Source organism: Bos indicus x Bos taurus, chromosome 4 (assembly GCF_003369695.1).
Source record: "Bos indicus x Bos taurus breed Angus x Brahman F1 hybrid chromosome 4, Bos_hybrid_MaternalHap_v2.0, whole genome shotgun sequence".
Classification (NCBI taxonomy): Eukaryota; Metazoa; Chordata; class Mammalia; order Artiodactyla; family Bovidae; genus Bos; species Bos indicus x Bos taurus.
This window is the reverse complement of record NC_040079.1, coordinates 46396277-46410785: the sequence shown is the minus strand read 5'-3', so window position 1 is coordinate 46410785 and position 14509 is coordinate 46396277. Positions and strand designations below refer to the sequence as shown.

Here is a 14509-nt window from a genome sequence, read left to right as displayed (position 1 = left end):
CCTGATTTTATTAAAATCATTAAATTACTAAGTATTTGTTGCCTGTTCTGCTATTAATAAATTGCAAGATTAAATTACATGATGGCTTCTCTACTAGTCTGAGACCTTACGCTCCAGCCTGCTGGCACATATACGACTGGACCAACTCAGCTTCATCTCCATAGTCTACTTTCACACATCAGAACTGGTCTACTTTATTCCAAGCAATGCCATGAATGACTAGATTGTGGTTCTTTTACTGAAAGTCAGCTCTTGCTCTATTCTCAGTTTCAAGTTTTGCCAAAAATCCTTAAGAAATCTTTTTTTTTTTTTTCTTTTTTTTCCTTTTCTTTTTCCTGCTATGCCTACCCAACTCTTGGATTGTAGTCTCCTCTGCCTGAGACTCTCAGGTTTTTTCCCATTTCTATTCCTAGTCTCTGCTCTTGGGCTTATGCGTTTACTTCTGGCTTTGAAGGACAAACTGTATTGTGAACCCTGTATAGTTTGCTAATTTATCCACTTATGTATCCTTCCTCTTTTAATCAGGGGACTAGGATATGCCATGGGGAATATCAATAGTCTCTTAGAGGAAAGAGATATATCAGCCCCATATCCTGACAAGAAAAATTAAGCAAGAAACAGGGTATTTAATTTAGTCAGATGGCTTTGTAAAATGTGAATATTTATAGGGAATGATATAGACTAAAATATTGGTAGAACTCTCATAACTTTTTTCATTGAGAGCCATGTAATATCATAATTAAAGGGTGTTTTATTTTATTTTATTTTTTTTAATTTTTTTTTAGACTGCTGCTGCCAACAGCACCATGGTGACGGCGGTAGTGGGGCGCACCCGCGCGCTCCGGCTCCACTGCGGCTAGGGCTGGGGTCGGGGGAAGGGGAGGACCGGCCGCTCCGGACCTGCTGCCCCCCTGACAGGAGCGCCGCCGACTCCTAAAGGGTGTTTTAGAAATAAAAGATGTTTAGATATAGATGTTGAGACTAACTGGAAAAGCTCTACTCTGGCCATGGAGCTATTGTCATAAAATCCTCTGTGTAATACATAATCTGGAATAATATGAAAATACATTTTTAATGACAAATTCACCCTGAATTCTCAGTTGCTACCCCTACTGCAACTCCAGTTAATGAAGCTGAGGCAGAGTTGCTTAATGTCCAAGTACATGGTCAATTTTCTGAGGCTGTGTCATTGTAGAGTAAGAACTATGGGTAAACCAACGTAGACCCTCTTTCCAATCCAATTGCTAAAATTATACTGAGAAAGACCGTAATTTTTAGTGAGAGAGACTGGATGAAAAAAATAATTATTTCCCCTGATTCTACGTCTACTACTAAATAGTAGCCTACTACTACTGCTCCCACAGTTATTAAGTAACTGTATGATCTCAATTCCTTCAACAACTGGTTTTTTGGTCTTGAAATTGGTATCCACATTCTTGTTTCTGAATATATCCTATCAAGTAGCTTTGATATGCCCCATTAACCTAGAATGTAACCAGATTTTTACTTCAACTCTCTTAGCTAGGCACTCTAGATATTTAGTCTAATTTGCTCTTTATGAATGTACTAATGCCCTTCCTGCTTCTTGCCATATTGGGACTTGAATCACTATGTTCCCATATCTAGATTAATTGCCTCATCAGTTCATCCAACCCTGTGAGAATCTGCCCAGATTGCTTTTTTGTCTGGGCGATGATACCCCTATGATTTAGACTTATGGCCCAGTTTCTTTTCATAGAAGGTTAGTCATTTTGGAGAAACAAAGCTAAAATCCATTCTTTATTTTGTTCACCCATTCTTTATGCATATTTATTTGGCATTCTTTATGTGCCAGCCATTCTTTCATCTAGGCACTGGGATAATAGAGCAGAACTTGCAGGATGGTAAGAGGCATGAATATGTAAGCCATCATTATCCATTAATTTATGTCATGCATATTAAGTAAGGACCTATTCTGGGCTAGATAATATGTTTGGTACTGTTGACACAAAAATGAATAAAACAGTTCTTGTCTTTAAAAGATTTATGGGAACCATAGACATGAAAACAATTTTTTTTAATATCATATGGCATGTCTGATGATAAAATTAAAGACGGTAATATGGGAACATATGCATTTGTCACTACTATTCTATAGGCAATGAGCGAATTCAAGAGGATTTTAAGTGGGGGAATTATGTGGCCAGAATTCTGTTTGAGATAGAGCATAGTTAAAATTGTAAACAGTTAACTAATGGGAATTTACTATATAACTCAGGGAGCTCTCTATTCAATGCTCTCTGTTGACCTAAATAGGAAGGAAATCCAAAAAAGAGGGGATATATGTATACATATAGCTGATTCACGTTGCTGTACAATAGAAACTAACAACATTTTAAAGCAATTATACCCTGATGAAAATTAATTAAAAATAACTTTGAAAATTATAACACACTCATTAGCAATGCCTAGCAGGAGCTAATGTTTGTGGAAGAAGCTTAGGCCGAAGTTAGAGGTTTTGGATAAATAAGGCTCTAACTGTGGTATAACATGAGTTTGAGTGAACTCTGGGCGTTGGTGATGGACAGGGAGGCCTGGCGTGCTGTGATTCGTGGGGTCACAAAGAGTTGGATACGACTGAGTGACTGAACTAAACTGAACTATGGTATGAAAGGGATCACCCTGGGAGAGTGTGTGGATTGGATAAATCTGTTGACTGAGGATGGAATTGTGTGGAATACAAAAATATAAGGGGTAATATCAAAGAAAGAAATGTCTGTGAAAAAAACAAAGTAGGCATGATCATAGATGTGTTTGGTAATAAGAAACATAATGGAGGCTTTCTCCTCCCTGAAATACCATGGAAAAGGATTCCAAGAGGGTCCAAGAACTGGGTGTTGAGAAAAGGCTCTCACCAGTTATCAAGGTGGGGAATGCATAATGTAAAGAGAGAATAGTAATCCCAACACTTAAGATCTCAGGTAGGCTAAAGTACATGAAGCAGTAGGTGAATAATACAAAAGAATGCAATCAATGCCCGATAAAATATGATAGTAGAGAGGTCACAGTTTCGGGATGGGTCACTGGATAGGTAGAGGACATAGTGGTGATATTATAGTTAGATGGGTCAGCAGTACCACACCCGGAAACAGGTGGCAGGAAGACAAAGAGTAATGACCATACTGAAGCTGAGGGCTCAGCTCCTTTAGGATAAGTCACTATATGTTCATTGATAATTTAGTATTAGGCCAGGCTGAAAGTTGCTTCCATTGTGCCATAGAGTTCTTAAATGTAATGAGGCTAACCATTTCCTTTGAGTCACAGTAAAATTAAATTACCAACTTGATTAATATGAGATCTGGTTATGCTATTAGAAATATAACCAACATTTTTACCTTTTTTTTTTTTTTCCCAAAGGATTTTCCAGAAAAGGAGAAGTCCACAGCAAAGGCCCTGGAAGATGTAAAGGCGAACTTTTACTGTGAGTTATGTGACAAGCAGTACCACAAACACCAGGAGTTTGACAATCATATTAATTCCTATGACCATGCTCATAAGCAGGTAAGTTGAAGTGGGAAATAACCTTCGTATTCCTGGATTTCTACTTTCAGAATACAACGTATGTAACTGGCCTTATTTATCCTCATCTAAGTTCCTGAGATGTTATACCATTTTTTTTTCCTCGAAAGTTGTGTTTTTTTGTTTAAATATTAAGTGAAATACTTTTTCCTAGAAAGAATATAGGATCCAATAGTAGATTGACATTTATTTTAGGATTATATGTGTGAGGAAACCAGGACTCAGTAAAAATAAGGCGAGATTCAAAACCACCTAGCTACTTAGTGGCAGATCTAGAATATTGGACAAGCATTAGGATAAGATGTAGCATAGAATATTTTTGAGTTCCAAGGTATAGGGAATACTAAGTTTTGGGAGAAAAATTTTTCAAGAGATGTTATATTTTTCGCAAGAATATCCTTTTAGGAAAATCAAAGTGATTACTTAATAAATGAACCATTGCAGACAAGCTAACGAAGACAATCTCAGACAAAGGCAAAGTTGGGGGGTAATGGAAGATATATAAATATATAAATAAAATCAGTGTTGACATTCTACACAAAATTCTAAGATTATCTTTTTCCATTTGTCTGTTAAAGAGCAGGTTATTGTTCTTATCTGTTAAATTTTATTATTGCTGCATGATGTATGAGGATATTAGCACTTTAGGAATTATAGGTATCAAACACCACTAAGAAAGAAATCCCATATGGCCATAGGATTATTGCTAAAAGCTGCACAATCCTAATATCATGGAATATATGGATAAATCATGTATAATCTAGACCTATAATATTTATTCAGAGTGAAAAGCAATAAATATTTTGAATAACATCACTAATATGTATTGAGTACATATAAAATATATGGCTTTTACAGTTTCTATTAATATCCTTAAAGCTAGAGCATGAGTATATAATTGACTGGATGTCTCTGACAAGAACAAGAACAACAGGAATCATTGTTCAGGATTGAGATTTCCAAATCTTAATGTGCGTAATCATCACTTTGGAATCTGTTAATAATGCAGATACCTAGATTCTCCTTTAGCTATTCTAACTCAGTAGTTCTAAGATAGGGCTCAGGAACTTGCATTTTAAAGTGATACAAAATATAATTTTTCAAATGTATATATAAAAATGAAGTATGTGACTACCATCCAACTCCAACAATGATCTGTCTTGTTTCATTCATAGTACCACAATTTACTCCTCACACCTGCCACCACCTTGGATTATTTTGAAGCAAGCTCCAGATATCGTATCATTTCATGTGAAAATATTTCAAGATGTTTAATTATGCTTAGACAACATAGCCATCATCATACCTAAAGTTAACAGTGTCTTGGTATAGGTCATTTGTCTCATAAATGATTTGTAAGTTTGGATTTGTTGAAATCCAAATGTGTCACAATTTTAGCTGATACATAAGTTTCTTTTAATATTTATTTAAACTATGGGTTTTCCACTCCCCCTTTAAATTGTGCCCCTTGCAGTTTGTTTGTTGAAAAATTGGATTGTTTCACACATTTGAGATTTTGCTGAATATGAATCAGTGTTGTCTTTTCACATTTTTTCTGTCTTCTGTATTTCCTTTAAACTGATTGTTACAGATAAAACCTGTCAAATGCTGGTTCCTTAGCAAAAACAGAGTAGAGAGTGTGTTGTATCTTTCCATAAGGAAGTATATGAGATCAAGTTTTCTTTCTTTCTATGACTTGCCGTTTATGAGTGGGTTTAGGTACAATTGCCTTGATCGTTAATTACCCCACCTACAGTTTGCTTAAATCTATTACTTCATTTGGAGCTGTAAAATGATTATATTATCTCTGTGTCTTTTATTAGATAAAATATGTCTATAAAGACAAATTTCCCCAAAGTATCACCCGAAGTGAATTTTATGTAGGAGTGCTTCAGGCTGCATTTTAAGAAAAAATTTATTCTGGAGGTTTGGAGAAATCTCCAAAAGTGACCATGGAAGGTCTCATGGGACAGTGATATTTGATCTGTGTTTTAGATATATACAAGTAAATATGGAAAAAGAGATTCAAGATGGGATAGCATTCTTGATAGTGGAAACACAAGGAGCTAAGGTGAGGAAATGGAGGAGTACAAGGCCTCTTTTGTAGAAAGTATTGGACTCCAGGAGGGTGAATTGTCCACACTTGATCTGCCTTCTACAGCCTGCCTTTCACTCTGGAATTCTGCCTCATCAGTTCCCTTTTTTATCACTTTCCTTAATTTTATTTCTATTGTCTTTCTCACATTTTGATAAAACAACCCTTCCTCAATCCTTATATTCCATCTATTTCCCCATTTCTGCTTTTGTTTTTTTTGTTTTTTTTAAGGCTTCCTAGCTTTCTAACATTCCTAGGCATGCTCCTTGTTCAAGCAGTGATTGAGTTTCCATTATTTATTTTTGTGCTGATTATAGAGAGTGGAAAAAATGATCCCTAATTTCAGGAGGCCTATTATCTTGCCTGGAAAATTCCATGGACAGAGTAGTTTAGTAGGTTACAGTCCATGCAGTGGCAAAGATTCAATATTAGAGAAATTATTATCTAGGATACTAAAAGAACATATAAAAATTATTTAGCAATGACGAGTTGACAAATGAAATAGAAATCCTAAAAATGAATTAGAAGTTAGCCATGTTAACCAACTACGAATGGAAAGTTACCTTTATGGTAGAAAGGCATGGGGGCAGTTATAAAGCATGACCCACACATAAAGAAGCTGCAAAAGAATACATTGTGATCACTAAAGTCATCATCAGTGTCTTGGGGACTTTAAAAATCTTTGAAGCTCTCCTTCATCCCTCCCATTCTTCTCTTGCAATAGACCTCATTCTCCATCTTCCCTTTGCATTCTCTTTTCACCATCTATGTTAATCTCACTCCTGATTCTTTGCTAGCGCCTTCTAACTGGACTCCCTGCTTCTAGTATTTTCCATGTTCTACACTGACCTATCCATTTCCAGCCAGATTGATCTTCCCAAACTCTCACATTTATTCAATCACTCCCCTTGGAAATCTTCAATGACTGCTGGCTGACATTTTGTAAAAGTCTGAATTACTTAGTTTGTCATTCAAGATACCCACGGTTTGGCTCTGGCATCTATTTCCAGATTTATCTCCTTCAAACCCAGAATTTTCCTAGTTTCTTAAAAAATTCATTATGCTTTTCCACCTGCTCATATTGGCTCATAATCTTCCCTCTGTCTGGGATCCCCTCCTGTCTTATGGCTGTATTTCAACATATGCTTCAGTAGATTTAATACACAGATTGATGACTTACATTTTGATATGAAAAAAGCTGAGATCTCATGGTAAGCGGACTTATCAACATTTTCTAAATTCCTTTTGATCAAAGGATCATTAATATTGTGCAGAATTTTGTACTTGCTGCCCACTTTGGGTAACACTGAAATAATTAAATTTACCACAGACCTTGTAAGATTACTTTCCTAGATCAATATTGAAATACTTCCATCTAAAGATTTATTTTGGCCCAAAATATTTTGAAAATTACCTGAACTCTAAATGAAGCTGAGTTTACAATTTGCCTTTTAAATGAAACAATTTTAGATACAGAAAATAGGAAGTATGCACTAAAGTAAAATATACAAAAACTTTTTTTTTGTTTTCAAATTCCAAAGCTAAATATGTCTATTTGGTTCTTGCTTCACTAACAGCTCTTCTTGATTGTGATGCTGATTATAATAACGGTAGTAGGGTTTTGGATGGGAGTATTTTCTAGCCTAACAGGAACAGTTGCCTTAATTTTATGTTCCATGGGGATTCAGAGTAAATATCTGGCCTCTTCTGTTGACAGGGTAACCCTCTCTACTTTCCTCTTCTCATTTATAATTACTCAGGATCCTGCAGTTTAATAAGTGATTTCTAAAGCATTTATGTTACCTTGTATCTAAATAGCAGTCCTATGTGTTTAATTCACTTTATTGCAAATATCATATTATTCACAGATTTATTGTAATTATAGAGAAGTAAGTTAACACTTATGATTATACAGTGGAAGGGACAAATAGATTTAAAGGACTAGATCTGATAGACAGAATGCTTGATGAACTATGGACAGATGTTCATGACATTGTACAGGAGACAGGGATCAAGACTAACCCCAGGAAAAAGAAATGCAAAAAAGCAAAATGGCTGTCTGCAGAGGCCTTAAAAAATAGCTGAGAAAAGAAGAGAAGCAAAGGAGAAAAGGATAGATATATCCATTTGAATGCAGAGTTCCAAAGAATAGCAAGGAGACATAAGAAAGACTTCCTCAGTGATCAATGCCAAGAAATAGAGGAAAACAATAGAATGGAAAAGACTAGAGATCTCTTCAAGAAAATTAGAGATACCAAGGGAAAACATTTCATGCAAAGATGGGCTCTAAAGGACAGAAATGGTATGCACCTGACAGACACAGAAGATATTAAGAAGAGGTGGCAAGAATACACAGATCAGATCAGATCAGATCATTCGCTCAGTTATGTCCGACTCTTTGCGATCCCATGAATCGCAGAACGCCAGGCTTCCCTGTCCATCACCAACTCCCGGGGTTCACTGAGACTCACGTCCATCGAGTCAGTGATGCCATCCAGCCATCTCATCCTCTGTCGTCCCCTTCTCCTCCTGCCCCCAATCCCTCCCAGCATCAGAGTCTTTTCCAATGAGTCAACTCTTCACATGAGGTGGCCAAAGTACTGGAGTTTCAGCTTTAGCATCATTCCTTCCAAAGAAATCCCAGGGCTGATCTCCTTCAGAATGGACTGGTTGGATCTCCTTGCAGTCCAAGGGACTCTCAAGAGTGTTCTCCAACACCACAGTTCAAACGCATCAATTATTCAGCATTCATCTTTTTTATAATCCAACTCTCACATCCATACATGATCACAGGAAAAACCATAGCCTTGATTAGACGAACCTTTGTTGGCAAAGTAATGTCTCTGCTTTTGAATATGCTATCTAGGTTGGTCATAACTTTCCTTCCAAGGAGTAAGTGTCTTTTAATTTCATGGCTGCAGTCACCATCTGTAGTGATTTTGGAGCCCAGAAAAATAAAGTCTGACACTGTTTCCACTGTATCCCCATCTATTTCCCATGAAGTGGTGGGACCAGATGCCATGATCTTCGTTTTCTGAATGTTGAGCTTTAAGCCGACTTTTTCACTCTCCACTTTTACTTTCATCAAGAGGCTTTTTAGTTCCTCTTCACTTTCTGCCATCTTTACAAAAAAGATCTTCAGACACCAGTTAATGACAATGGTGTGATCACTCACCTAGAGCCACATTCTGGAATGTGAAGTGGGTCTTAGGAAGCACCACTACAAACAAAGCGAGTGGAGGTGATGGAATCCCAGTTGAGCTATTTCATATCCTGAAAGATGATGCTGTGAAAGTGCTGCACTCAATATGCCAGCAAATCTGGAAAACTCAGCAGTGGCCACAGGACTGGAAAAGGTCAATTTTCATTCCAATCCCAAAGAAAGGCAATGCCAAAGAATGCTCAAACTACCGCATAATTGCCCTCATCTCACACGCTAGTAAAGAAATGCTCAAAATTATCCAAGTCAGGCTTCAGCAATATGTGAACCATGAACTTGCAGATGTTCAAGCTGGTTTTAGAAAAGGCAGAGGAACCAGAGATCAAATTGCCAACATCTGCTGGATCATGGAAAAAGCAAGAGAATTCCAGAAAAACATCTATTTCTGCTTTACTGACTATGCCAAAGCTTTGATTATGTGGGTCACAATAAACTGTGGAAAATTCTGAAAGAGATGGGATTACCAGACCACCTGACCTGCCTCTTGAGAAACCTGTGTGCAGGTCAGGAAGCAACAGTGAGAACTGGACATGGAACAACACACTGGTTCAAAATTGGGAAAGGAGTATGTCAAGGCTGTATATTGTCACCCTGCTTATTTAACTTATATACAGAGTACATCATGAGAAATGGTGGGCTGGGTGAAGCACAAGCTGGAATAAAGATTGTCACGAGAAATATCAATAACCTCAGATATGCAGATGACACCACCCTTATGGCAGAAAGTGAAGAACTATGGAGCCTCTTGATAAAAGTGAAAGAGGAGAGTGAAAAAGTTGGCTTAAACATTAACATTCAGAAAACTAAGATCATGGCATTTGGTCCCATCACTTCATGGCAAATAGATGGGGAAACAGTGGAAACAATGAGATAATTTATTTGGGGGGGGGGGGGCTCCAAAATCACTGCAGATGGTGATTGCAGCCCTGAAATTAAAAGATGCTTACTCCTTGAAAGGAAAGTTATGACCAACCTTGCCAGCATATTAAAAAAGCAGAGACATTACTTTGCCAACAAAGGTCTGTCTAGTCAAGGCTATGGTTTTTCCAGTAGTTATGTATGGATGTGAGAGTTGGACTATAAAAAAGATGAATGCTGAATAATTGATGCGTTTGAACTGTGGTGTTGGAGAACACTCTTGAGAGTCCCTTGGACTGCAAGGAGATCCAACCATTCAGTCCTCAAGGAGATCAGTCCTGGGTATTCATTGGAAGGACTGATGTTGAAGCTGAAACTCCAATACTTTGGCCATCTGATTCGAAGAGCTGACTCATTTGAAAAGACCCTGATGCTGGGAAAGATTGAGGGCAGGAGGAAAAGTGGACAATGGGGAATGAGATGGTTGGATGGCATCATGGATTCAATGGACATGAATTTGGGTAGGCTCCAGGCATTGGTGATGGACAGGGAGGCCTGGCGTACTGCAGGTCATGGGGTGGCAAAGAGCCGGGCACAAGTGAGTGACTGAACTGAACTGAACTGAACTGAATTGAAGTTAACACATAACTTTTATGAATGAAGTAAAATAATCTGGGACTCATAGCTTTGAACTAATTCCACTGGACATTTAATAATGTTTTCTGCTGCCGCTGCTGTTGCTACTAAGTCTCTTCAATCGTGTCCGACTCTGTGTGACCCCATAGATGGCAGCCCACCAGGCTCCTCCATCCCTGGGATTCTCCAGGCAAGAACACTGGAGTGGGTTGCTATTTCCTTCCCCAATGAATGAAAGTGAAGAGTGAAAGTGAAGTCACTCAGTCACGTCTGACTCTTAGCGCCCCCATGGACTGCAGCGTAGGAGGCTCCTCTGTCCAGGGGATTTTCCAGGCAAGAGTACTGGAATGGGTTGCCTTTGCCTTCTCCAAATAATGTTTTCTATAATTTAATAAAAATTGAGATATGCTTCTTTTAGAAAAAGCTTATCAATAATTACAAAGCTATTTTTTTTCAATTTCAACAATAAAAAATGAATTTCTAGATTTGACAATCATGTTCTACATGTAACTCAAGTTTTTAGAAATAATGATTTTTTTAGCTATTGCCTTGAACTTCTTAAAATTTTGTGTGAAATACTGGGCATTAATACTAAAGCAATTTGAATGTGTATACAAATTACTATTGCTTGGATAAAGAAAATATTGTAACTATTAATATAACTACCATGTCAATAACACTTAATTCCTTCTGAGACTATCAAGTTATAATCTTTTTTTCGGGACTGTTAGCTGCAAATGCATAATACTGAAACAAATAATACACATTCTCAGAAGGAATACAAGTTTCTTCTGCCCCAGAGACATTCTGACTCATCTCAGTTTAGAAAACACAAATGAGCCGAATCTCCGTACAATTAACCCATAAATATATCTTCAGTAATAAAAAACAAATCCACTTTTAGATCCTCCACATGTGACATTTAATCCTACTAATCTTCATTTGCTTCTCAATAGGATTTATTTTCACTCAGGAGTAGCTGTTCACTTCTCAAGCTTGGATTTGAACTCCAACTGATTCATTCTTAAATTACTGTCTCAGATTTTCCTCCATCTTTACTTGCTGCAGATAAAATAAGCAAAACAAAATTATCTCTTTTTATCTTGACTCCAAGTGGAAAAGATTCTCAAAGATGCTAAATGAATTCGATTTAATTACCCTTGCATTGTTCCTATAATTTGATTTATGTTTTATCCAAATACTGCTCAATGATGCATTTCATTATATCATATTTAAACTACTACTCATCTTATATGGCAACAGCATTTCAAAGTATATTTTATTTGTATGGTTTGTAAGATTAAAGAAGAAATACAAATTATAGTGTCTAGAATGAACACTCTCAGAACCATAAATGTTGGTAAAACAAAATCATACTTATTTCCTGCTGTATTTTGCATTCTATAACCTGAGGTTTCTTGTAGATTTTAAATTCCTATATCTGATCCACACCCCTCTCACCCAAGAATTACCCACCAGTAATTGGAAACTCTATTAGCAAAGAAGTATAAAAGAACCAAGACTGATCTTATAATAGCTTCTGGATCATAATACTGGTTTCACCCTAGTTAGAGGCTTTTTAATCTTAAGATTACCTCCTAACTGAAAAATCAATTTAAAAATCTATGTTCTGGCTTTGTTTTTCAGATGTGCTAAGTGATTTCTTGCCTTAGTGCATTTGTCATATCTCTTTCTTCCATAAATTTTCTTTCAGATGATTTTCAAATTTCTGATTCCTCTCTTCATTTGAACCTTAGCTCCGTGTCATCTATTATGCATGGTCTTTCTTTTACATTCTAACTTGGGTAGTCAGTTGCCAGTTTTCCAAATTCCAGTACCTTATTGGTATTGTCTATGGGTTGGAATCAACTTATTCTGGCTCTCCAGAGCCAACCGTCTAATATTTAAGAATTTTGTGAACTGGTTCTTAAACCATTGGTAGCTTGAAATTATCCATGTTAGGAGATCCACAAACATACAAATAGGGCTTTATATATTTCATTTGATTTTTCCTTAGACTTGATATACCAGCACACCATTGTTTAATACTCTTTTAAAAAGAAAAAAAATTTTGCCTTTTGAAATTTTTGCCCCTTACCCTGTTCCCTGCCATTAACTTCACAAAGAGAAGAACGAGACATCATTGTCTCTATTGGCTATGTATCCCCGTACTTCTGGAATTAGAGCAGGTCTAGCACATAGGAACCCACTCCAGTGTTCTTGCCTGGAAAATCCCAGGGACGGGGGAGCCTGGTGGGCTGCCGTCTATGGGGTCACACAGAGTCGGACACGACTGAAGCGACTTAGCAGCAGCAGCAGCAGCACATAGGAAAGACTTAATAAAAATTTTTTAATGAATGAGTAGTTGAATAAGTGAGTTTCTAGAATTTATCATGCTACTCGGTCCTATATCAATATATTCACACATCATTGATTAATCACAGCTTCTTTTTTCTGCTGATTTTATTGAAATATAATTGTTGTACATCAATGTGTAAGTTTTAGGTTACAGCATGATTTGATTTACATATACTATGAAATGATAACCACAATAGATGGTATTGAGCTTTTTACTAAGTTATATGAGTTCTTCATATATGTTAGATATTAATCCCTTATCAGAAAGATAACTTGAAAATGTTTTTCCCATTTCATCGGTTATCTTTTCACTTTGTTATTGATTAGGATTTCTACTTGGGCACTGTAGGTATGAACTCAGTCTGCCAAGTCCAAGTGCTGGCTGTTTTAAGACCCTCCACCTCACTTCTCTGTCATAATAAGATTCCCAGTGGTCGAGCCCTACAGATTCCCTTGCAATTTGGGGCAAGATCAAGGAACGGGCTCCCACAAAGTGACACACAGTGTTGGGGGTAGGGGTTGGCTGTCCACCCTGGATTGTCCTTGCTCACCGGAGAACCTGAAGACTGAGGGGAGACCCTTCCACGTGGTAAGTGCTGGCCTCCTAGGGAAGGGACAGTAATATCCATGAGTAACTGCTTCTCTCACCTTGCAATTCAGCATCATGGTCTCCATGGTGCAAGGGGTGCTTTAGCCTCACCTCTTTATTCTAGGATTTTCTCAGTGATGTCTTGTTCTTGGATGGTTATTAGCTGTTCTCACCAGAGGGAACAAAGTCAGGAATGACCTATGTCACTATCTTTGTGATGTTACCCTTAATCACTCCTTAGGTAAGTAACGTGAATGTAGTGAGCAACATCACAAGTTCTTTATAATTGTTAAGAAAAGGCTGTCATGAAAATCCATTTTTACAATTTTAGAAAATGCTTGGACCTATATTAATGTTGGGCACGACTGTGTGACTTCACTTTCAATTTTCACTTTCATGCATTGGAGAAGGAAATGGCAACCCACTCCAGTGTTCTTGCCTGGAGAATCCCAGGGACGGGGGAGCCTGGTGGGCTGCCGTCTATGGGGTCACACAGAGTCGGACATGACTGAAGTGACTTAGCAGCAGCAGCAGTGTTCTGCTGTAAGACTTTTAGACTTTACTCTGTGGGAAATTACTAGTCTCCATGGGCTTTTAAGTAAGCAAATGATAGTATCAGATTAGTGATTTAGAAGAAAAAACCTAAAAGCAGTTTAAGGATCAGAAGGTAAGAGAGCTCAGTTCTGCAGTCAGAAGGGAGCCTAAGAGAGATGACTCAAGTATTTACAGCAGTGACAAGGAGAGGAAGGGAGAAGGGTACATCTAGAACGTTGTCCATGGCTTGCAGTATGTGAACACATGATCTTATATCACTTGTGATCAGATAAATAAAAATTTGGAGAGTTTTCAAAATGTCAAATAGGAAAATAGAATTTTACTACCCACTGTTGACATGATGTAAGACACTAGAAACTGTAAAACATTACTGGGGGGATATAAATTGTTTCAGTCTTTGATGTTCAGCTTTGGATTATTTATCAAAAGACTTAAAATGTGAATTTTTCCTATTAACATTTCCATCTTGCATATATTCTAGAAGAATAATCGCATTAATGCCAAAGACTTATACACAAGGATATATAAAATAGAAAAATACCAAAAGTAATCTAAACATAGAGTGAAAAGAGAATAACTAAATTATGATACACATAAACCAAAGTTCTGTGTACAATTTAAAATCATTTTGGATCTATAT

General features: G+C 37.2%; 1 protein-coding gene across 1 annotated transcript in view; it reads left to right on the top strand.

Moving 5' to 3' along the window:
• The first annotated feature begins 2839 nt into the window (after nucleotides 1-2839).
• The window catches only part of ZNF804B (zinc finger protein 804B), a 103876-nt gene continuing 92206 nt past the window's right edge, over nucleotides 2840-14509 (top strand). Inside the window, exons 1-2 of the mRNA XM_027538435.1 lie at nucleotides 2840-2905; nucleotides 3397-3540. Coding sequence (XP_027394236.1) covers nucleotides 2840-2905; nucleotides 3397-3540 — 210 coding nt within the window. The remainder of the gene's footprint in view (nucleotides 2906-3396; nucleotides 3541-14509) is intronic.